Source organism: Cydia splendana, chromosome 18, assembly GCF_910591565.1.
Source record: "Cydia splendana chromosome 18, ilCydSple1.2, whole genome shotgun sequence".
Lineage (NCBI taxonomy): Eukaryota > Metazoa > Arthropoda > Insecta > Lepidoptera > Tortricidae > Cydia > Cydia splendana.
The window spans coordinates 2642468-2666566 of NC_085977.1; the positions used below are offsets into that span (position 1 = coordinate 2642468).

Here is a 24099-nt window from a genome sequence, read left to right on the forward strand (position 1 = left end):
ACGGCATTACTTTGAAAAATAAACACTTATCTTACTTAATTGGACGCATACAGAGTTACTGCGTTTCAACTTTGAGTGGCAGTATGAGATACGAGAGTTTTTCAAAGCAGTGACGATTTATTACGTTCTGTTCCGTATGTATTTATCTATATAAGTATGTATATCGTCGCCTAGCACCCATATTACAAGCTTAGCTTAGTTAGGGAATAGGTTGATCTGTGTAAAATTTCCCCTGATATTTATTTATTTATGACGACCGGTCTGGTCTAGTGGATAGTGACCCTGTCTGCTAAGCCGATGGTCCTGGGTTCGAATCCCAGTAAGGGCATTTATTTGTGTGATGAACACTAATATTTGTTCCTGAGTCATGGTTGTTTTCTATGTATATAAGTATGTATTTATCTATACAAGTATGTATATCGTCGCCTAGTACCCATAGTACAAGCTTTGCTTAGTTTGGGGCTAGGTTTGATCTGTGTAAGATGTCCCCTAATATTTATTTATTATTTATTTATTTATTATTTATTTATTTATTATTTATTTATGGCATCCATTGTCACATTAGGTGTTACATTGCAATAGTTAGTTACGCACGGACCCTATTAAGGCACCTAAAGGCCCTGATAGTCTTAAATCAAAATTTGATATTATCACGGAACCCAATTCAGATTTTAATTTCTGGTTCAACAAGTCACTGTTGGCAGCTGACAGATCCATTTCATAACAAGATAGGCTTAAAAACTGGCTTAAAAGCAAGGAGTCCAGAAAAAAGTATAATTATAATTTTGCTTTCACCATTGTATTTTATTTTGTACAAGGTTAGCTCTCCGTCTGTTAGGATTATATCGGCCTGATTCGAACGTTGAGATACGTCAAAAATTTGCTAACGATACGATTTGGATCGGATGTCAGTGTCAAAAGTGACGTTTTTGCAGGAATACGAAGATTGAGATCGTTCGACTCGCACTTTACTCATGATTCTCATGAAATATACCTAACTAAAAACTGTCAATTTCATTGAAACTTACAAATTGTATGTACAGCGAGCTGCCAAATTGCATGGACACATTAATGAATTCATTCATAAAGCGGCCACGCAATTTTGCGGCTGAGTGTTCACACTCTACTCGCAAAAAAAAACGATTAAATTCGTCTCCAATTTGCGTCTGGTCTAAAATTTTCAGCCATTATTATGTCCACTCAGACTGTCATCGGTGAAGAGGAGAATTTTAAATTCCGAATCTCGTCAACTGAAGCTATAAACATTTCCATCATGGCCGACAGTTAAGAGCTCGTTTGTATGGCGCTCGTATTCGATCTTTTCGAATAAACGGATATTGATAAGATTGAAATTCAGCCTGAGTTTTAATGAGAGGTGGGGCATATTGACGAACTTAAAAGCAAAATAGCGAAATAATTCATAACAGGAAAAAAATTTTAATTGAAAAAAAGTTAGGTTCAAAGTTTCGATTTATTGGCTCTGTTTTATGGCCTTGTCGGCTTATTGGAAGATACTTTTCTACAGTTAGCAGCAGAAGTAGCCAAGAGGGCGAGGCGTTCAAATTGATCTGATCCAATTATTATTGGTGCGTGAACAAATGAGAGTGTAGATCATTCTGAACATCTGAGCGGTTCAGATATTTCTGCTGTAACTTAACGCGATTAGACCGCAGATCTTAGTAACGTGACAGTGACAGACGAAGGTGTTTTTCAGAGGGCCACAAAAAAGCTCTGAGCGAATTCGCTCTATGCTGATCCTTGCGGCGTCACTGGAAATGGTTTATTTTCATGGCTGAGCCATTAAATTTATGGTAGCTATAAGTAGTAGTCACGTAGGCTTGTCGCCTTTTTAATCGAGATAAAAAGTCGAAGGCGTAGGTTTTTAATTAATCGGAAACTTATTTGTCTTCATGTACCTAATGTTCCCCGATTTGTCGAAGACACCTGAATGATTTGGGAAATTCACTTTTCGTTTAAAAGAATCCTTTATTGGTAAAATTATCATTAAAAAAGGATCTAATAATAGGATATCGGAAAAAATCGAAGGAATTCTTCAAATATTATAGGGAGACTTATCATAGCCATTTCAACATTTTATAGAGTATACTTGTACATTTTCTCTCGGAAAGCATCGTTTGTTTGATTAATAGAAACTGTTGATAAAGACCATGCAATGACAGCAATTGAAATTGTTTTATGAAGTCAGTTCTTATTTCATTAAAAGTAGTTCATTTTGAAACGGACAATCGTTTTGAAAACCTCACAAACACAAATTTAGTACAAAGACAGTATACTCGAATGCGTGTGGAATCCATTTTGAATTCCTAGTTCGCTTGCTTAGAATACTATGTTTCGCTAGGCTTTAAAAGTCTAGGTTTCGTGACCATGTCCTTAAGGAGTTCTTAAAATACTTAAGTAACTAAGCACGCTAGAGGTTGAGCAGGATTGTCGTTGCGGGACCTATTGCATTTTCCAAACTATTAAACGTGTCTTTGCGGACGTTTTAAAATGAATCCCAAAAGTATTCCCCTTACGATAGTGATTCGAGTGGCTCTAAAAACGTTATGACAATACCTCTGCACTCCGCAGCAACGATTTTGTGGCGCATGTCTGAGCAAGGTTTTAGAATTTTAAAATTTTCCAATGCTATGAATGAGGTTGAGAAACTGATACCTAATAAAAGATTTCAACTGAATTTTTGATTATTTTTTGTACAAATATTATAAAATGTATTTTTCATTTATTAGTAAAAATTTAGTCGATTCTAAACTAAAACACTTGATCAAATTGTTTTTGTTGAAAAAAAAAAGCCGAAAATTAAAAGGAAAGTTTTAAAACTTTCATCAAGTAGGTACCTTCGTTACAAAACTTAATTATACAGCTTTATTAATTGTCCAACGCGAAATAAAAGACTGAAAGGATGGACAGGATTACTATAGAACTTTTGAATGTAGGTACCTAGTACGAAAACGTAATAGTGTCAGGTAATAAGGTAGAGATATTTCAAAAATAATAAAACTGTTTTCTGATCGTTCTCATAATATCCATGCACGAAAGAAAAGGTTCCCAATGTGTCAACGCCTCTGAGAGTTTCTGTTAATTTGTAGACGCTAAATTCACAATTAGGCGTGCAGCAATACATATGTGAGTCAAAATTATTTCGTTGTCGTGTTTCTGACCACTCTGTCACGCTTGTATTTTTGTCTTTTATCAAATAAATAAAAAAAGTCGAGTGCTATTGCATATCTTTCTAGTTAGTTGATTATAACTCACATGAGAAAAAATAAAAACTAAATTTCACCCCATACAAAAATTGGGGACAAAAAACAAGATAACGAAAAAAATTTTGACCCAGGTAGGTATAAAGTAACTGCACCGATCTAGTTAAAATGTGCCTGTGTAATGACTAAAATGTATTATGTAGTACTTAACCGAGTAGTAATTACGTAAATGAAATTATACGAAGAAAGTGCATTAAAGGGACTTCACTCTACTGATTACACAAATCACGCGAACAGCTTATAATAAACTATATAAAGTCGATTAACTATTCTTGTTACCGACACGCGGCTCCTCATCATTCGATTTTCATTCTTCTACACAACACATACGGTTGAAATTGGTATGTATGTGGACATAAATGTTGCTTACATTGTTAGGCACATGGCTACACTTAGTCGATCCTTGGAAAAGTCTGCCATTTCTGTTGATTGCGAATTGACGACCGAAGGTCGGGATATAATATACCTATTCAGTAGGTTTACTAGGGAAAGGGAGGAATAGATTACGTGTGTGTATTGGAAATATTACAGATTATCCTGAAAATGACCTTGGCCTTGCTTTATATTTGTAAGACTACGCTAATGTTTTGTAATAAAATGTAACCTTTGATAGATTATAAAGAAGGAAGAGGGACTACAAATGCCTAAATTTTTAATTTTGTCACTATTAGATTACAATGCCGTGATGAATGTTTTAGTTTATAATTAAAAAAAAATACAATTATGCCCATCCACGCTTAACAATGGGATAATAATAATTCCAATAGTTATAAATTTTTACTTTATTTTTGTGCAATACATTTCAAATCAAAACTGATTATTCAATATTAGGTTTTTCATGCAGAATATCAGATCAAATATCAGGTGATTGTTACATTTATATTTAATAATACGTATTAAGTCGGTAACAGAAATTACTCCAGTCCTTAAAATTAACCGTGCATTCATGACTGCTTCAACTTGTTTTAACAATGTAAGCATTTCTTCGTTATCTTCGTACAGCCAAGAATGCAAGTTTTCTGCACTAGGGCGCATTTGACCTCAACTATTCCTGCAGCCTTTGTTCTTTTGTTTTAGAACACGGTGGACAAGCTCGTACAAAGGGCGAACGCATCAATAATCATAGGCACGTCGTCGTGGAAGGAACAGTTCTCTGAGGCGCTCACCGTCAGCTCCGGTAAGAAAAACTAAGCGTAAGGGCTCATTTAGACGATGCGACCGCATGCGAGTTTCATTACATTGCGGGTTTTGATCGGTCGGTTGAATTGGACGTAGCCAACAGTCCGCAATGTACCTAAAATAGCATGCGAGTTCGCGCGCCGTCTAAATCAGCCCTAAGGGTTGATTAAATGTTTTTTTTAATTATTGAATTTTACTCGGAGAAAAGAAATGCCGACAAAGAAAAGAAAAATAGGTTAAGATTTAGATGATATTTTAATAGTAATTTTTTTGGAGTATCGATCCAGAGGCCGTGTGTTCAAGTCTCACCCAAGACATTAATTTTTCCACTTTTAAATTTATTCTAAGCTTCATATTTACTGTACACTATAAAATTTGCGTCAATGTCAAAAATTTGTTCTCTTTTCATCACAATCGTCCAAATATGACCATCTCGTTTAGCAATCTCCCCCCTCCTCCTTGTTACCTCTATAGTATTGTTCCTCTGAGTGAAAATCATCCGATCCGTACAGATTATTTTTTTTAACCGGCGTTCTAACTTTTATCAGTTTTTAGATAACAAAATAAACTGAAAAATTCAAAAGTTAAAAAGATAATTTTCTTGTTTCTTCTGTTTTCATATGGTTTCATATTTTAATTCGTCATTCAAACGGCCCGATTTGAACCTTAAGATACGTCAGTTAATAGATCTAGAAACGATATAGATTAGATATTATGTCAGTGTCAAATGTGACGTTTCTTCAAGGAAAAACACCACTTTTGACACTGACACATCTAATCCATATCGTTTCTAGATCTATTAATTGACGTATCTTAAAGTTAGAATCGGACAGATACTGACTTGACAACTGGACATTTAGGCAGTAGTAGGCAGTAAGAGTAAACTTATGTCTTTAAAGCACAGTTTTATACTTGAAGTACACAGTTTACGTAATAAAATGTATGTAGATAGCATTGAAACTTCTCAAAACATCCATTAGGCAAAAGCTTTTAACCTAAAAAGGTATGAAAGTTGTAGGCGCGTTCATTTCAAAAGTTTACAGTTATTCTAGAAACATAAATTGGATCTGTTTGTGAATATTTCTTTCCGCCAACTTTGACACCTCTAGTGGAGATTTGATTTCAAAGTTTTGGAGTAGTTTTTCTAGAGAAGTTTTATGAGTAACTAAATAATGCTGCAACTTGTCGGCACTACCTTAAAGATTTTTGTATTAAAGGAAAATATTGAGAAAATCACCGCTTCCGGCGAGACTCGAACATGCGACCTTTGGGAACACCGGTCCGATCGCTCTTAACACATTCAGGGCCAAGAACCCGACTGTCGGGTACACTGTTCGTAGCGACTACGCGTTCCATACGGCGAAACCGTGGCTACGCGCTACGAGCGTAACCCGTAGCACTTAGTGGCAATAAATGTGTTAACCAACTTAGCTACGGAAACTTACGCGTAGCGTGCGAATTTATCCATTCCCCTTTTATTTACACGCCTTAGGTAGTCGCATAGCGACATCTATCGTAAGAAGCTATAAACTAATGGTTTCTCTTTCTTTCAGGATCGGACAACCCTGACGAGCCTCCTTCGGTGTCAGACTACTTAATGCACGTAGTAACTCTGTTCTGGAAGATTATTTTTGCTCTCATCCCCCCCACAGGTAAGTTCTATCTTTTTGTAACAGATATCCATGTCATATCAAAACCATACATCAAATGTTAGGTTTCTAGATATTATTAAAGAGAAAAGAAATATAATAAAGACAATAGCAAATAGAAGAGGAGTACTAATTGGACATCTGCTACGACACGACTTGTTATTGAAGAACATCACAGAAGGAAAAAAAGAGGAAGATCTAGGATAAATTATTTCAACCAAAGTAAAGGTTCAGGTCGTGTCATACCAGAAGGTTAAGGAGTTAGCAGAGGACCAGACGAGTTAGAAATGGCTCCACTGACAAGAGCACAGCTCTTAAATATAAACACTGATAAAAATATATTCTATCGAGTACACATTAAAGTGATTTCATTAAGATTAACGGCTATATACAATATCAACTAATGTCCGTACGTACCGTAACGTACGAACACTAAAATTTACTGCTTGGTTCGATAGGCTCATATGGAACTGTTTAAAGCATTAAATGTTAATGCGATTTCAATTGTTTTAAACGATTTTTTTTCTCAGTGAAGAAGAAGATCAAAACCATTTGAAATCAGAATTGGCCTCCGGTTTAAATTAGGCGGTAATCAGGGCCCGTCCCGGGGGCGCTATAAATGTGTTGTGGTTTCGTTTTTAACTGTGGGATTTCGGTCGATTTGGCGGTTTTGTTTTTGGTCATTTAACGCTGGATTGACTGGCGTAAGTTACTTAAGTTAAGTTATTTATGTATGTATATGTATACTTTATTGTACATAGAAATAAAAACACGAGAAACACAGTTACAAAGTGAATTATACAGAACGATTAAATACAAAAGGTTTTTATGGTATTTATTGCAAGCTTTTGCTCGCGACTGCCTCTGCATAAAATTATTAATTCCATAGTAAATAGTCTCATCCCCCTTGTCACCCCTTTATTGATGATTTCCTTAAAAAAATATTCTGTCTTTTCTTGAAACTCAAGCCGGTCAAGCTCAAATATAATTTAAATCGGTTAAGCGATGTAAGCCTGAACAGATAACAAACAGACAAAGTTACTTTCGTATTTACCTACTTATAATATTAAGGTGGAATTGGAATATTTAATAATAAAAAAATAACAACATTAATAGTAGCCTAATGCCATGCACTTAGGTCTATCTAGAAATGTAATAAGCGTTTTGGTCACAGCCTGTAGCGGTACCTAAATGACCTTCCATTACGAACACACCAGTCAAGAAATATAAGTACAGTATGTCCGGGCATATTGGGGCATATATACCTTATACCTACTAAGGGCCTTTTGCGCGAACTCTACTGAAAATATACAGTGAAAGAGTTTTCGCGCGATTGCGGAAACAAGTGAACGTCGGTATCGTCTTCGGTCGTCCCATTCGTTTTTCGTCAAGTTCTTAAATTAGTCCTATTGTGCTTTCGTCACTCATTCTACATTGAAAGCCACAGACGATTGTGACGACTGTAGAATGAGTGACGAAAGCAGAATAGGACTAATTTAAGAACTTGACGAAAAACGAATGGGACGATCCAAGACGATACCCGAACGTCGTGAGTGAGATGCGTTTCAATTTCAATTACCAAAACCAACGTCAATGTCATACCAAAACCAGTTCAAAACCATAATTTAGAATCGAGCTCCTTGTAATATGAACTTATATTTGATGTTTTTTGACCAGATATCGGTGGGGGCTACGTATGCTTCGTGATCTCCATCATCTGTATCGGCCTCGTCACCGCCGTCATCGGTGACGTGGCCTCGCATTTCGGCTGCACCCTTGGGATTAAGGACTCTGTGACTGCCATAGTTTTCGTGGCACTAGGAACTAGTATACCAGGTAAAATAATTCTTACTTGAACGGCAAGGTTTTCGCTGAAGACTTAGGAATATTTACGTTCTTCATTCAACATTTATATTTTCAGAAAAATAATATAAATGGTTCCCTTTAAATTTTCCTACGTCGCAATGATGCACCAGTACCGCTAAAGCAGTAAAGTTGCTGCAGCTGCTATCTATATATTTCCTTAATACAAGAAATAAATGCATGGGTAAGTACTTCCTGAATTTGAAGATATGTCATGTGAGTTAACCTTGATAAAATAAATACTCAAGAATCGAATATTAACGTGTAAAGGCAAATACGCTATTTAAAAGTTAAACCTTAAAACCCAAAACCACCAAAACAAAAGCTAATAACAATTTTAAAACTTTAAAGTAAAACCTTAAAGTTAATAATAACAATTAGTACATAATGGCTTTAAAAATTGCGCCACACCTTGTCATAGTGGCGTGGGTCCATTACACGAAATAAGTGGTTAAAACGTGACTGGAACATCTTACAGCGGTGTAGTCTTCAGGGAGATAAGGCTTTTAGCTCTCTGGGACGATCTTAGACAACGGTGGATAATGGCGGCAACGTGTACATAGATATACTTATACTCTGGTAAGCCAGCCTTGTCAGTAGAGAAAATGTGGAACATTTTTAAAATGTGGGTGTCAAGGATCAATCTCTCATACAAAATATAAATTTCGCGTTTTTTTCTACTGACCAAGTTGGCTTGCCAGAGTATATTTTAGTAACACGGTTTTTTTTGTAATGTAACCTCAATGATTATGTAATTATTATTATGTTGCTGTAATTCTGATCATCGAAATCGCATTCAATAGCATATTGTGTCACATTTGAAAGTATTATCAATATGACTGTGAGTACGGCACATAAGGTAAAAGTCCTAGTGCTCGACATGCTACTGTGCGATTTTCATTCTGGGCCCAATTATTGACACCTTGTTGTTACGTCATAACATGAACTAGGCCAGTAACGAACACTCATACTGAGACACATAGAGACAAATAAAAAAAGTCCTAAGTCTCTGAGTTTCTTTATTTTTTCGCCACTTCTTCCGGAGCCCGATTCAGATGTTACAATTTGTAACGGTTTTGATCTTACTTTGATATACGACCTTGAAGATCGCTCACGATTATTGGTGCATGCGTAATTAAATGAAAGTCGTGCGTGCCAATCTCAGAGACGATCAAGGGCGTATCAAAATCTGAATTGGGCTCCTGGTCTTATACGCCAGTCTAATTACGAAGATACACCAACAATCGTAAAAGTAGATCTTATTGCAATTAAATTCTAACTCCACTCATTCTCCCCAGACACATTTGCGAGCAAAGTGGCAGCCATTCAGGACAAGTACGCGGACGCGTCGGTTGGCAACGTGACAGGCTCCAACGCTGTCAACGTCTTCCTTGGCATCGGCGTGGCGTGGACTCTGGCTGCCATCGTCCATTGGAGCAAAGACGAGAAGTTCCTTGTTGATCCGGGGAAGTAAGTATCTTAACTCCACTCATTCTCCCCAGACACATTTGCGAGCAACGTGGCAGCCATTCAGGACAAGTACGCGGACGCGTCGGTTGGCAACGTGACAGGCTCCAACGCTGTCAACGTCTTCCTTGGCATCGGCGTGGCGTGGACTCTGGCTGCCATCGTCCATTGGAGCAAAGACGAGAAGTTCCTTGTTGATCCGGGGAAGTAAGTATCTTAACTCCACTCATTCTCCCCAGACACATTTGCGAGCAAAGTGGCAGCCATTCAGGACAAGTACGCGGACGCGTCGGTTGGCAACGTGACAGGCTCCAACGCTGTCAACGTCTTCCTTGGCATCGGCGTGGCGTGGACTCTGGCTGCTATCGTCCATTGGAGCAAAGACGAGAAGTTCCTTGTTGATCCGGGGAAGTAAGTATCTTAACTTCACCTATTCTCCCCAAACACATTTGTGAGCAAAGCGGCAGCCATTCAGGACAAATACGCGGACGCGTCGGTTGGCAATGTAACAGGCTCCAACGCTGTCAATGTCTTCCTTGGCATCGGCGTGGCGTGGACTCTGGCCGCCATCGTCCATTGGAGCAAAGATGAGAAGTTCCTTGATCCGGCTAGAACTTGGATTTTACAGCAAACTATTGTGGACACAGTTAAAAGTAGAGGGGTAGCTATTTATTTAGGACAAACGGGTACAATAACGCAAAAAATTATTTAATTTGTTCTAAAACATAGTATTGGTCGCATAGTCTGTGTATTTGTTGTACATCGGAGCAAACTTTTTTATTTGGTGCCATCGTCTCGTTTTTATCACCGCACCTCCCGCCAAAGGAGCAAAGTTCATCCCCACTTCTTAGATACATGGCACACCAAGAATAAGCGGGCATCTCGCTCGTTTCTTCCCAGAACGTGCAGAATGTGGAATGACTTGCCTCCTGAGGTATTTCCTTTGCGCTACGACATGGGATTCTTCAAGAAGCGGGTATTTAGGGTTCTCAAGGGTCGGCAACGCTTAAGTGGCTCCTGTGATGTTGCTTATGTCCATGGGCGACGATGACTGCTTCCCATCAGGCGGCTCGTCTGCTCGTTTGCTGACTATTACATTAAAAAAAACTATCAGTTTTAGTGATATGTAAGTATAAGTTAGTAACTTGGACTTTCGATTTGGACACCATTTAACCCTTGCACTGGCCAATACGACCACCGATGCGCACAATTACAGTTCAATATTGCCTTCATGCATTGGCCTTTTTTTGTAACGGCATAAAATAAACAGTTAAATAATTAATAATGTGCAAACAATTGGTAAAGGGTGACTCACGTTAAACCGGGCTGGGGCCGGGCCGGAGCTTCCGGCGTTTCATTTTCTATGGAAAGCACCACGTGATCACCGATCAGCCGTCATATAAAATGACATCGCGCCTAGGCCCGGGCACGGCCCGGTCTAGCGTGAGTCAGCCAGCCTTAATGCAAGCAAAGATAAGAGCAACCTAATGTGGTGCAATGGTAACAGATTCATGTTTATTCAAATATTCACTGATTAGTGGTTTGGTTCCTCGTTAATCTGAAGTAGAACTTGCACATCCTTCCGTTTGTCCATTTGATCTCTATTTTTTATCTAGAAACATTTTAAATTACCGTGTAGTCTTTAGAGTGGAAAATTCGCTTCGCGTGGCTTCATCGACTTGTTAACGGGTCAGAAAATAGCGCAAGGAGATTATGACGAATGCTTAAATGCAACCTGCCGTAAATGCTTTAACTGAATCTTGCCTGTCTTAGAAAATAAATTCAAAGCTATGTTATCAAACATTATCATGCTAAATATTGGCTTATTATTTTTGTCAGAAGTGTTAAAAAAACCGGCCAAGTGCGAGTCGGACTCGCGTTCCAAGGGTTCCGTATATTACACAATTTTTAACAATCAGTGCCGGATTAAGATATTTTGACGCCCTAAGCATTTCTAGGTGCCCCCTCTCCCTAGGGTCATCAAGATTACATTGATTTTTTGGTAAATTGAGAGAAGTTCATTGCCGCATTACAGCTGAGAATGGAAATCAGTCACATCATTTTATCACGAAAATTGACAGTGCCGCAGCAGTAATGTTACAACAGAGTACCTAATGCTAAAAACTGTAATTAAGTCCGACTCACGCTTGACTGTACATTTCTAATAGGTTTTCCAGTCATCTATAGGTATAGACCTATTTTATGTATTTTTTTAAAAATTTAAGACTTAGTAGTTTCGGAGATAAGGGGGGGAATGGTCATTTTTTGCCTATTTTCTTGAATAACTTCTAAACTGTTTATTCGAAAATTATAAAAAAAAGTATATTTGAGATCCTTACAATAAGCTCTTTCATTTGATATGTAACATGATATAGTTTGAAAAATTATTTTTTTTCATTTTTTCATTTACCCCCCAAAAGTGGCCCCCATGTTTAAAATTCATTTGTTTACGTTACATGTCCGTATTTGGTCACAAACTTACATATGTGTACCAAATTTCAACTTGATTGGTCCAGTAGTTCCGGAGAAAATCGGCTGTGACAGACGGACAGACAGACAGACAGACAGACAGACGCACGAGTGATCCTATAAGGGTTCCGTTTTTTCCTTTTGAGGTACGGAACCCTAAAAACCCTAAAAAGGGTCTCTTGTTTCCCAAAAAGTTTTACGTCATAATGTATTGTTTGTCCACATTTTCGTTAGTTATAATTTGTTTGGTTGAGAAACGCGGCACTTTTCAGGATTGCCGTAATACAAATCTAACCTAACCTAACATATACCTTTATAGGATACCCTTATGAAAATCCTGAAAAGTTAACGGTTTCAGTTTAAGACTAATGATAATATGACAAACAATACAAAGGGAAAGTGAAACAAATAAGGAACCCCGATTTTTACGCCTAAAAAAGCCAGGATTGCCATAAAACAAACCTGAAAAGGTCGTGAGCTTGATTCGCAATAAAAACGAGGAAATCTTGCAAAATATAGGTGTAATTTATCCGAATGACATTAGTGACAGTAAAGACAGTAAAATATAGAAAAAGGTATAAAAAGTATATCGATATCAAAGGAGGCCGTCATCTACACTCCCCACCCAAGTGCGCAAACTAGCACTAATCAGCTAAGGGTACAGGAGCCACGCGCGCCACAGACCGGCGCAGCACGCCGGTAGCGGTGCTAATGTCGACTACCCTGATGCGACCGTCTTTTCCAGGCAGGACACTTTTTATTAGGCCTCGTGGCCACACGTTTCGAGGCGAGTCAGGGTCAACGACAAGCACTAGGTCACCGACACCCAGTGGCTTCTGCTCCTGTTGCCACTTCTTTCTCGGTAACAGAAGCGGGAGGAACTCCTTCATCCACTGCTTCCAGTACATGTCGGCCAATCGCTGCGCTATTCGCCATTGCTTCCTTAAGGCTAAGTCCGAATCGTCAAATACGCCATGTATTGGCAACCTGGATGAAGAGCCTATAAGAAAGTGGTTGGGCGTAAGCGCGTCAGAGGAGCCCGGCTCTACCGACACGTGTGTTAGTGGTCGACCGTTGACAATACCTTCTACTTCCGCTAGTAGAGTGCTGAGAGTTTCGTCTCGGGGCGCTCGTTCTTTTAAAATAACACGAAGAGATCGCTTTACGGTCCGAATCAAGCGCTCCCACGCCCCACCCCAATGGGGGCTGGCGGGCGGAATAAAAGTCCAGCGAACTTGATTGTTAAGAGCTTCGGCTCTAAGTGATTCTTCGTCGATCTCCTGTATGGATCTTCGCAATTCGACGTCTGCTCCGCGTAGGTTCGTGCCGTTGTCGGAATAAATATGCGACGGCCACCCACGTCGAGACGCCATTCGTCGAAGCGCCATAATCAATGAGTCAGTAGTAAGTGTGTGAACGACTTCTATGTGGACTGCACGAACGGTTAGGCAAGTAAACAAAACGCCGTAACGTTTTTCTCGACGTCTGCCTACTGTGACTTACATGGGCCCAAACAGATCGATCCCGCAAAAGGTGAAGGCACGTTGATGATGCGCCATGCGCGCTTGAGGTAAGTCACCCATCCGAGGCACCTGCGGGGTAGCCTTTCTTAACCTGCAGAGCATGCAACGAGACGCAACATTTTTGACGGTAGGTCGCAAGTGAATTATCCAGAATTCTTGTTTTAAATCATTTACTACCGCTTCTTGGTGTCCGTGGGCAGCCTTCACATGATAGTGCTTAACCAAAAGCTTGGCAGTAGGATGCCGTCCGTCAAGAATAATGGGCCGTTTCGCTTCCTGAGGTAAGTCAAAAACAGCATCAATGCGGCCGCTCACGCGTAATACATTGTTCTCGTCCAAGTAAGGAGATAGATTTCTCAGCCGACTATCGCGTGGCAAGTCTTTTCCTGCCTTTACTGCTTGTATGTCACTGGCAAAGGAATCTTCTTGAGCTTGCCGCAGGATTAACTGCTTTACTTGTTCCACCAGGGCGTAGTCGTCAAGTGCGATACCTCTGCATTTATTTGTAAACTTGAGAACACAAGCGGTAGATCGCATAAATCGTAGCCACGAGGAGAAGCGCTCAGGGTCAGGAACCGGGAAACATGTACGTGAGTTTTGTACTACGGTCATGCAAGCTTCAGCGCCGACTTCATTTTCGGGTTCCAGGACGTTCGCTGGCCAGCAAGTCTCATCGCTGTGCAAAAACTCGGGTCCCTTGAACCACTCATTAAGAAAGGACTGATAGTTGAACGTTTCTCTTGTAGCAATGTCCGCCACGTTCAGTCCTGTTGGCACATATCTCCATTCAGAGGCTTGTGACAGGTCGTCGATCTCGCCTAATCTATTAGCCTCGAAAGTCTTGTATCGACGAGTGTTGTTGCCAATCCAGTGTAGCACCGTACTTGAATCGCACCAAAAGTATCGCCGTGTGACGTGCAAACGATGTGCCTTCGCTATTGAGTCAGCGAGTCGAGCTGCTAGCAACGCAGCTTGAAGTTCCAATCGCGGCACAGTTTGAGGTTTCACCGAAGATACTCGGCTTTTTCTAGCAACAAACGCGACACATATCTGATCTTTACTCTTCCAACGCCAGTACGCAACCGCTGACATTGCCTTTAGTGAGGCGTCACTGAATAAATGCAGTTCTAAGTCACTGTAGCATTGCTCGGTCACGGCATGAAAAGAAGAGCCTGGTAAAGTTGTGGTCAACTCATCTCCCATCTTACACCTGGTAGCGCATGACTGGTACCATCTTGGCAGGCGAATTTCTCCAATAACCTTCAATAATTCCAACCAACTGCACCATTTTTTATACAATTCATCTGGAATAATATCGTCCCAGTCGATATGGAGACGCCAGGTGTCCTGCAGCATAACTTTGCCTTGTGTAGTAAAGGGTGACAAGAACCCAAAAATGTCAAAAATTGACATAATAACACGCAACATAACCCTCTTCGTAGGTCTCAGTTCGCCTTTGATGACGCTGTCGGGAATGCGCTTGAATGACACATCGAACCCCAGTTCATCCTTGGCAGGGTACCAAATCAGTCCAAGAGTGCGCTCACCTTCATCATGTTCGTCCAGTCCAAACCTCACAGCTGTATTACCTAAAATATCCTTAGGTATAGTGTCGAGCACATTTGCGCTATTACACGTCCAGTTGCGGATTTCGAAACCTCCCGCACTGTGAATATCGCGAATATTCTTTACCATACTGATAGCGGTAGCTTCATCCGGCAGACTATCAATATAGTCGTCCATATAGTGCTGGCGGTGTATAGCAGAGACGGCAGCTGGAAGCGTAGGTTCAGGCGGAGTATGTCACTTTCTTAGGACGTCACATTCTGAGGACGTCACATTCTGAGTTCGTCACTTTCTGAGTACGTTACTTTATGAGAACGCCACTTTCTGAGGACGTCACTTTCTGAGTTCGTCACTTTCTGAGTACGTCACTTTCTGAGTTCGTCACTTTCTGAGTACGTCACTTTCTGAGAACGCCACTTTCTGAGTACGTCACTTTCTGAGGACGTCACTTTCTGAGAGCGCCACTTTCTGAGGACGTCACTTTCTGAGTACGTCACGTTTTTTAGCATAGGTACGATATCATCATCATCATCATATTTCCAAGCAGATGAAGTCGCGGGTCGAAGCTAGCGCAACATATTATCTACAGAATGACCTTCGGATTTTAGAAAGATACATCGGGTATCGGCGGTAACACGCGAAGGTGATACTGCTGTTCTGCTTTCTTACTCACTCGCCAAAAGTTAGGGATACCTATTGTCTCAATGTAAAACAAGCCCTAATTTAATGACGTTATGCTTAATATTTGGTTGATGACTATATTGCGATTTGACTTTTTGTCATAATCTAAATAAAATAGAATCAGAATTTGAAAGCAGAACGTCACACCGTCATTTACAACTTCTGGCTGAAATTATACAGAGTGGTAATAATAACAGTCACATATTTTTTTGTAGGTAAGTATATTTTTTATAGTTTGTTGTTTTATTTTATCTCTAGTTTTAATTAAAATTTACTTTAACATAAAAAAAAATAATTAAAACAAAATTTTTAAATTTAATTTGTAAATAATTACACAGTACTTAAAAGTCACATATTTTAATATGAATTTAAATATTTACCTACTAGTTATGGTGGTATTAACTACTCTATACAGGGTGGTACAAACCTCGATGTCCAAAATTTTTAAGTGAAAACTTCTTTAGCGGCGCTGTGCACTTTTTGTGATGGGGAAAAAATGTTAAACTCGCGACAGGTCACGTGACCGTAAGATTCGTAAGACGTAAGACGGACACGTGGCCTGATCGAAAAACTGTTACAATGTCATTGAGTTTTCACTTCTGCCGGCACTCCCGGAGTGCAACCCGTTGTTTTTTTTTTAGATTCTTCACTACGTGGGCTATCAGATTACTAATTTGGGAACTTTCCACCTCGATTCCTTTGACCGGTGACTCTGTCAAATTATGACTATTGTCACTTTTTTTTTACCTTTAAAAAAAACTTAGGAATTAGCAGTTTCTAAAATAACCAAAAGTCGTTGAACTCGCTTGTTTTTTTTTAATTAGGTAAAATCGAAACTTGACCTGCTTGAACGTAAAGCTTTGACTTTTGTCTTTTTTTCCAACTCGCAGCCAAGTGAGGATGCTGATTTTTTTTAGCAACTGCGTCGTTTGTAAAAGATTATGTTATAAAAAGAAACATTCAAAAAAGTTCAATAGTTTTTTAATTAAATTAATTGGTTCGGCCCGGAATTTCTTAACAAACGTTAAAAGTTCAAAAATTCATAACTCGTAAACTACGAAAAACCGGCTAACATACATATTCTATAATTGAATTGAGGAATCTAAAAAAAATTTTGGACGTCGTGGTATAGACCATCCTGTATAGTTTTGAGTGTTGGATTGCAAGTTGCAACTAAATCAGTACGACGCTGTCATTTTCTATTACGCGAATACGTCCGATTTTACCCGAAAAACGAAGTTCATTCTGAGAGTTAACGGACTGTAAGTGGTCAAACAAATTTGTCATTAAATAAGAACAATAAAAACTACACTCATCCTTTTCTTTTGGGTGCTAGTACTAGTGTAAGACAAAGATAGTATGTTTATCTCTGTCTATGTTTGAAATGAGACAGTCCTTTGACAAAATTTTATAACCTTTTTGTAGTTTCGGATTTTAAATTGAAAAAAATCAGCGATGTAAAATCGGCGACATGATAGACAAAGAGTATAATAATATATGTATAGTAAATGATAGATTTTTATTGTCAGGCTAAAAGTATAATGTAATATTAATTTAAAAATTCATCGTGTAACCTATATAGGAAGAAAACAAACAAATAAATTACATTAAATATATGCAGAACATGAGAACTATGAGAGTATGGGAGTGATCCATACGCAGAAGTGATTGATGGCTGAACATATATTCTGAATATGCCGTTGCCGATATGAAGAAAAAATCCTTTGACGCCTATTCTCCACAGGTGACACGAGAAGAAATATTGTCTGAACCAAAACTGCAAGAGCTGATTTTTATACGCAGATATCCAAAATTTACACCATCATCAGAAAAAAAGACGTGAGTTTATGGAGACATGACAGAAGACGCGGTATGTTGAAGAATATGTTGTCACGAAAGGAGCGGCAGTCCGTTTAAATGTAAATATGTGGGAATGACCTTCTACTGGTGTCAGCGAGCTTGCCGTGATACCTTCACCAGCTAATCACAGCGGCGAATGATAAAATCATGGTTCCTACTGTGCAAAACATTTATGTGTATTGAATCGAAGCTGTTGCCGGCCTAACTCCAATCTGTGGCTAAATATTTTGGTGCTTGTAGTTTCTAAGTATTCTGAATTAAATAATGATTTAAACATAATTAGATTGTTTTTTTATTATTTATTTCTCTATTTTCACTTTATTGCACGAAACATAGGATGTTTTGCCAAATGGAATTATCTACCAGTCAGGCGTAAGGCAAACAGAGATTGGTATTGGTATGTAGGATATAATAGCGACCGTATGTCGAACAGCTAATCTGGTTGCTGGCAGTATACATTTTTCGTGCAGGTATATTATACTGTTAAACCGTACCTATGCTAAAAAACGCGACGTACTCAGAAAGTGACGTCCTCAGAAAGTGGCGTTCTCAGAAAGTGACCTCCTCAGAAAGTGACGTACTCAGAAAGTGGCGTTCTCAGAAAGCGACGTACTCAGAAAGTGACGTACTCAGAAAGTGGCGTTCTCAGAAAGTGACGTACTCAGAAAGTGACGAACTCAGAAAGTGACGTCCTCAGAAAGTGGCGTTCTCAGAAAGTGACGTACTCAGAAAGTGACGAACTCAGAATGTGACGTCCTCAGAATGTGACGTCCTAAGAAAGTGACATACTCCGCCTGAACCGAAGCGTAGACTCGAACCTGCTAGCGTTCTTGTTCTTAATGTACTGGGCAATAAAGGGCGAGCAGTTCGCGCCGAAAATAAGCGACGTCATCGCGTACGTCTTCACTGGGCATGTGGGGTTCCTACTTCACAGGAATCTGAGGGCATTCTGGTCTACGGGATTAATTTTAATTCTCAAAAACATATCTTTTATGTCACCGGTTACGGCTACCCTATCCTCTCGAAAACGAACCATAATGCCGAACAAGGAAACGAGTAAAGCCGGACCCGTGAGAAGAAAGTCATTTAGAGACTGGCCTTGACTTTTAGCTGCTGCGTCATAAACCAAACGCAGCTTCTTCTTGTTCGGATTGTCAACTCCGAAATGTGGCAAGTACCATGTATTAGGCGTGAGTGACGTGTCGGCCATTTCCCGTGCGAAATTGTTTTCAAACAAATGGTTGACACGTTCCTCGTACCTGAGTCCATAAGCTTTATCAGCTAGCATTTTCTTTTCTACACCCTGTAGCCGCTTAAATGCGTTAGGGTAACTATCGGGTAAGCTGACGTACGGATCTTTCCACGGAAGACCCACTGACCACCTGCCATTGGTGAGCAATGCAGACTTCTCTAACATTTCCTGCGCTTTCACATCGTCAGCATTCTCTCTAGGCTTACCTGCAACTCCCAAAGAGTCGATCGCAAACGAGCGGCGTACCTCGTCGTGTAGCTCACGCAGTGCGTGCGCGACGGCGTTTTCCTCAGGCACCACGCAGAGGTTGAGCGTGGCGTGCGCTGATCGTGCGGCCCTCGACGCGCGCGGCACATGTACCGGCCCGTGAACACACCAACCTAAGGGGGTGCGTGTAGCTGACGGTTCGTTATCAGGCCCTAAGCATACTTCTAAAGGTACAAGTAAATTATAGTTGTCCTGACCTATTAACAACTCTGGCTTAGAAATCTTAGCAAAAGGAAGTTGAGTTTTAAGTTTTTTCAAATGCTCATACTTGTCGTAGTCTACTAAGTTAACATTTTGTACAGGTATACTTAATTGTTGAACGCTACGTACATTTAAATCATGTGTACTACCACTAGCACTAGAAATACGTAAAGTCAGTACAGTTGCTTCGTGCACAAGCTCGTCGTCTTTCCAGGCGCCACACACGCGCATGGATTCGTTGCGGCCGGTGAGGCCGGCGCGCGCTGCTAACTCGGAGCTGAATAACGAAACTGAAGACCCGTCGTCCAAAAATGCAGTCGTACTAAACACGCCGTTCGGTCCGTGAATGTTGACAGGAACTACTTTCAATAGTACGCGCTTTTCAGTATTTATAGAGCACGTCGCAGCTTCTGTTACAGACGATGACTGTATTGTGGAACTCGATGGTGACTCCGTGACTGAGGTTGATTCGGGCTGCGGCAAGGCGCTGACGTTAACGTCAACCGGGCGCGAAGTTGAAGCTTTGCCATCTTTGTTGATGTCTACGTAGTGCAATAGACTGTGGTGTGCTCCTCCGCATTCATCCTTGTCGCACGCAGGCGCAGAACAAGTCTCACGATCGTGGCGTTGCGATATGCATTTGTAGCAAAGTCCGTACTTCTTAACGTGGCGCCATCTGTCTTTGCGTAAAGCGCGTTTAAACTTCTTACAATCAGGCAACTTGTGACATTGAGTGCGGCAAAAGAGGCACTTATCGTTCTTCCCTTCGTCGTCGCGTTGGTCAGTTTGCAATAAAATTGCTTGCGCTTTCGGTGCAACTTTAGTAGTAGTATCGTGTTGCTTTTGTTTATTCTGCTCAGGGCGATAACTTTGCAGATGAACGTTGGCGGTCGTGGTAATCTTGAGAGCTTCCATGTTGAGAAAGTCGGACATAATATTCAAACGTGACTTTGCTCCGTCCTTGATTAGTGGATAGCTATAATCCGACCACTTTGAAACGAGTACTGGAGGTAGTTTCGATATTAACAAAGGGACAATACTAAGCCCTTGCACGTACTCCTCGCGCCCCACTGCCTTCACAGACTCGACGAAGTTTTGGACTTTGACAGAAAAATTGACAATATCTTTCTGGTACTCTTGGGACATGGTCTGAAGCTTCTTAATGTCATGAATGAGTCTGCTTATAATACATTCGGGGCGCCGTGACGAAGTTCAAGTGTCGCCATAATACGATCAGGAGAGGCGGCGGTCATAAGCAGGGCTGACACGGTTTCTTTGGCTTGTCCTTGCAGACACTTACGTAATTTCCATAAGTTTTCCTTCGGGGTAAATTTACAAACGTTAGTTGACTCCTCAAACGCTTGTTTAAATTGCAGCCATTCGAGCGGATCGCCGGAATATTTCGGTAAATCTCGCGGCGTACATATGCGGCTCAAAATGTTGGCATGTGCCTTATCTTTAGTGGAGGCGATCGTCAAATTCTTTACTGCGGCTGCGAGTAGCTTGATAGTACCATTAGAGTCGGCGAGGGGAGGTGCCGGCTGGTTGCGGTCGCCCAGGTTATCATCATCCTCGGGGGCGGGCTGCAACGGATCAAGATCTCGCGCGCTACGCTCCATCCAGTCTTCAACATTTTGACGAGAGCTATTACTGGCGTCGCTAATGCGGGAACTGTGACGTGAGCTTTTACCACTTTGGTGTGAACTGTATTTTTCTGACTTTAGGTTGGCTAGTTCAGCCTCATACTTCAAATCTAAGAACTCGTTAGCAATCTTGGCCTTTTCTTTAGCGCGCTCATATTCTAACCTTTTCCGTATGGCAGACGAGGATTTAGATACCATGCTGTGCGCTGGCAGCGGGTGCGGCACGTCGGTGTGCGCTGAGGTTTCCATGTGGCTGCTGCCAGCAACGAACGTCGTGTCTGCTGGTCGAATAGTCGTTGAGTGCGAGGGCGAAGACTTGGACATTCTTATTACCTCAGGTTTTGCATCGCGCTCTGCGCGTGTTAGACTTCTTGTTCTTATGGGAGTGCGAAACATCTCGTGGCTCGAAACTTACTTAGTGCGCGGTTCAAACATAACACTAGGACCGGCTCGAAGACCAATGAAAAGGTCGTGAGCTTGATTCGCAATAAAAACGAGGAAATCTTGCAAAATATAGGTGTAATTTTTCCGAATGACATTAGTGACAGTAAAGAGAGTAAAATATAGAAAAAGGTATAAAAAGTATATCGATATCAAAGGAGGCCGTCATCCACAAAACCTAACCTAAATAACCTCACCTATCTATAGGATAACCTTATGAAAATCCTGAAAGTTAACGGTTTAGGATTTTAATATGACAAACGATACATTATGACTTAAAAATGTATGCTAAAAAACGCCCCGTTAAAAAAAATGCGTCACGTTCCCGACTCTTTCCTGGGATGCCCCTGATAAGCCTAATCAAGATACTTATCCTTCTTTTCTCCCTCAGCCTCGCCTTCAGCGTCACCATGTTCTGCTCTGAAGCGGCTCTTGCGGTCCTGGTCCTGGTCCTCAGGAGACGGAAGTCCATCGGAGGAGAACTCGGGGGTCCACGCGGCATCAAGATATGCACATCCATCTTCTTCTTCTCTCTCTGGCTCATTTACCTTACCATGTCTAGCTTAGAGGCATATGACATCATACCAGGATTTTAATTTTAAGTACTAACTGTTTTTGGCAGAATATTGTTGGTATTGCGAGTTTGACATTAAAGGGAAATTTATGAATTTTATTTTACTAATATGCTTGATGCATTATTGATTAATTATTTAACTTCAGTAGCTGCATACGTATAATGCTCTTTATGTACACACTGGGGATACCTAATATTTTGAACTATTGTTTTCATATGTAGGTGCTCAATGCTGTCAGTTTGCATCACAGCTCTGTGAGTCTTGTCGTTATTAAAATAATATTTAAAGTAAATTATTGTCATTAAAAGGGTGATTTAATATACTCTTGGACAAATTTAGAGGAACCCAAAAAATAGGCTTGGTTACTGGATTACAGCACCTAAAGTAATTTCAAAATTAATAATTAAACTTTTTTTTGCATTCCTCGAAATTTGTCCATTAGTGTATATGAAAGCAAAAAGCCCTTTCAAATTGTATACGCTAACGATCTAATCAAAGATGACGAATATATTTTATGACTTTTAGCGATACGGAGGCCAATTCTATTACGCGTACATTTCGCTTGTACTTGTTCATATATGTATTGATGCGAGCGAGACGCACGGGTGAAAGATATCAAAAGTGCATCATTTTGACGTTAAAATATAAATTCCAATTGCCCTCCAGTTTAATGTGTGAGTGACATATCTACATAACCTATTGTTTTTCTGACAACGCGCTTTGCTGACTTTTTCAAGGCTTGCGACATTAACTGCTACTAAAGATGTTTAAAACTTAATTTAACAAGTAATGAATTTTGACGAGCACCTTCAAATCTATCAAACTGAAAAATTACAACACGTTGTATGCGTGTGAGACAATTCATTAATGAATTTAAAACAAACTGTGTTAAAAACCTGCAAAGGAACTTAATGACGGAAAAATGAGTACTAAAATCCTCTCAAATTTTTCAAAATTTCTCTGTCCTAAATATTTTCCTCTATTTAAAATTTCTAAACTGGTCACAAGAAAACTCAGAAAACAAGTAAAATAAGTAATTAATAAATATGTAATAGCATATGATGATTCCATATTGGCATAATTTAATGTAAACCTATTTATTTATTTAAGGTTAGATGGGGTAAGAGAAACATTAGGACAAAAGAAACGCTCGTAGGGAATCCTAATACGGTTTATCTTCAATCGATCACTGCCTCTTGCCCGCAGCAAAATAAACTATGTATCTCTTACATGACCTAACTTAGGTAATACTTTACTTTGTAATATATCGAATTGTTGAATAAATCTTTTTTTTATTGGATTCCCGTTTAATTAACTTTATTATCTCAGTTTTTATAAATGGTGTTAATATAATAACAATATTCAACATAGAATAAAAGTTCAAATTATTACTCACTTATCTCTCCTAATTACAACTAGATGTTGTGATCTCTTGAATAAATAATCGTTTTATTATTATAAATAAGTTTAAATAAATGGTAATTAACATCTAAATACAATAATGTGCCATAATGGCCTACAAATTTAAAACATCTATGCAAATACGACATATATTACATAAATTGCTATTCATATAAATACCTACGAATAATTATTTTTCACATTAGTTATGATTTAGTTTGTAATAGTGAATAACTCTTATTAACCTGAAGGTATTTGACAATATGTATGTTGCTAAAAAAAAAAAGGTGGAAGAGAAGAACATTGAAGAAAAGTTTGTTTTATGGCACTAAGTACTCGTTATCATTATCAAGTAAAGTCAAATTAAGCCAAGATCAGATGTTAAAAGCTCGATTTACATTTTCGATGAAAAACACATATATCTAATCTTACTGGTTTTTTGCAGTTTAAGATTCTTAAGAGTTGTTTAAGATTACAAGCAAACATTTATAAAAAAATAAGGAGCCGCGACTTATTTTTTAGAAAGTTTATTGTAGATAATGCCAACTCAGCATCGTTAGTTATTTAATTTTAATTAGTGTTCTGTAAATAAATTAAGTAGGCATAAATAATTATGTTCAAGTAACAAGTGTTCAATAGCGTACCGTGAAAAAGAGGATTGGTTATTTTGACTATGAAATAATTTTGTTCATAATCAGAATAATCGGTCAAATATCTAGAATTATCAGGAAAACACGTGAGTTGCAAATGTATATAGCAGTATGCAATTATTATTAGTTTT

General features: G+C 39.4%; 2 protein-coding genes across 6 annotated transcripts in view; one reads left to right on the forward strand and one right to left on the reverse strand.

The window, feature by feature from the left end:
- Positions 1-9480, forward strand: part of LOC134799323 (sodium/calcium exchanger 3) — a 189798-nt gene extending 180318 nt beyond the window's left edge. For all 5 annotated transcript variants that reach the window (XM_063771711.1, XM_063771712.1, XM_063771713.1 and 2 more), the window contains 4 exons: positions 4359-4458; positions 6014-6112; positions 7787-7945; positions 9271-9480. In XM_063771711.1, the coding sequence (XP_063627781.1) occupies positions 4359-4458; positions 6014-6112; positions 7787-7945; positions 9271-9446 (534 nt within the window). In that variant the 3' untranslated portion in view covers positions 9447-9480. The remainder of the gene's footprint in view (positions 1-4358; positions 4459-6013; positions 6113-7786; positions 7946-9270) is intronic.
- Positions 9481-13407: 3927 nt separating this feature from the next.
- LOC134799640 (uncharacterized) lies at positions 13408-15193 on the reverse strand. Its single transcript, XM_063772078.1, has one exon. The coding sequence runs from the start codon at positions 15172-15174 to the stop codon at positions 13408-13410; it is 1767 nt and encodes a 588-aa protein (XP_063628148.1). The 5' UTR covers positions 15175-15193.
- Positions 15194-24099: the final 8906 nt, after the last annotated feature.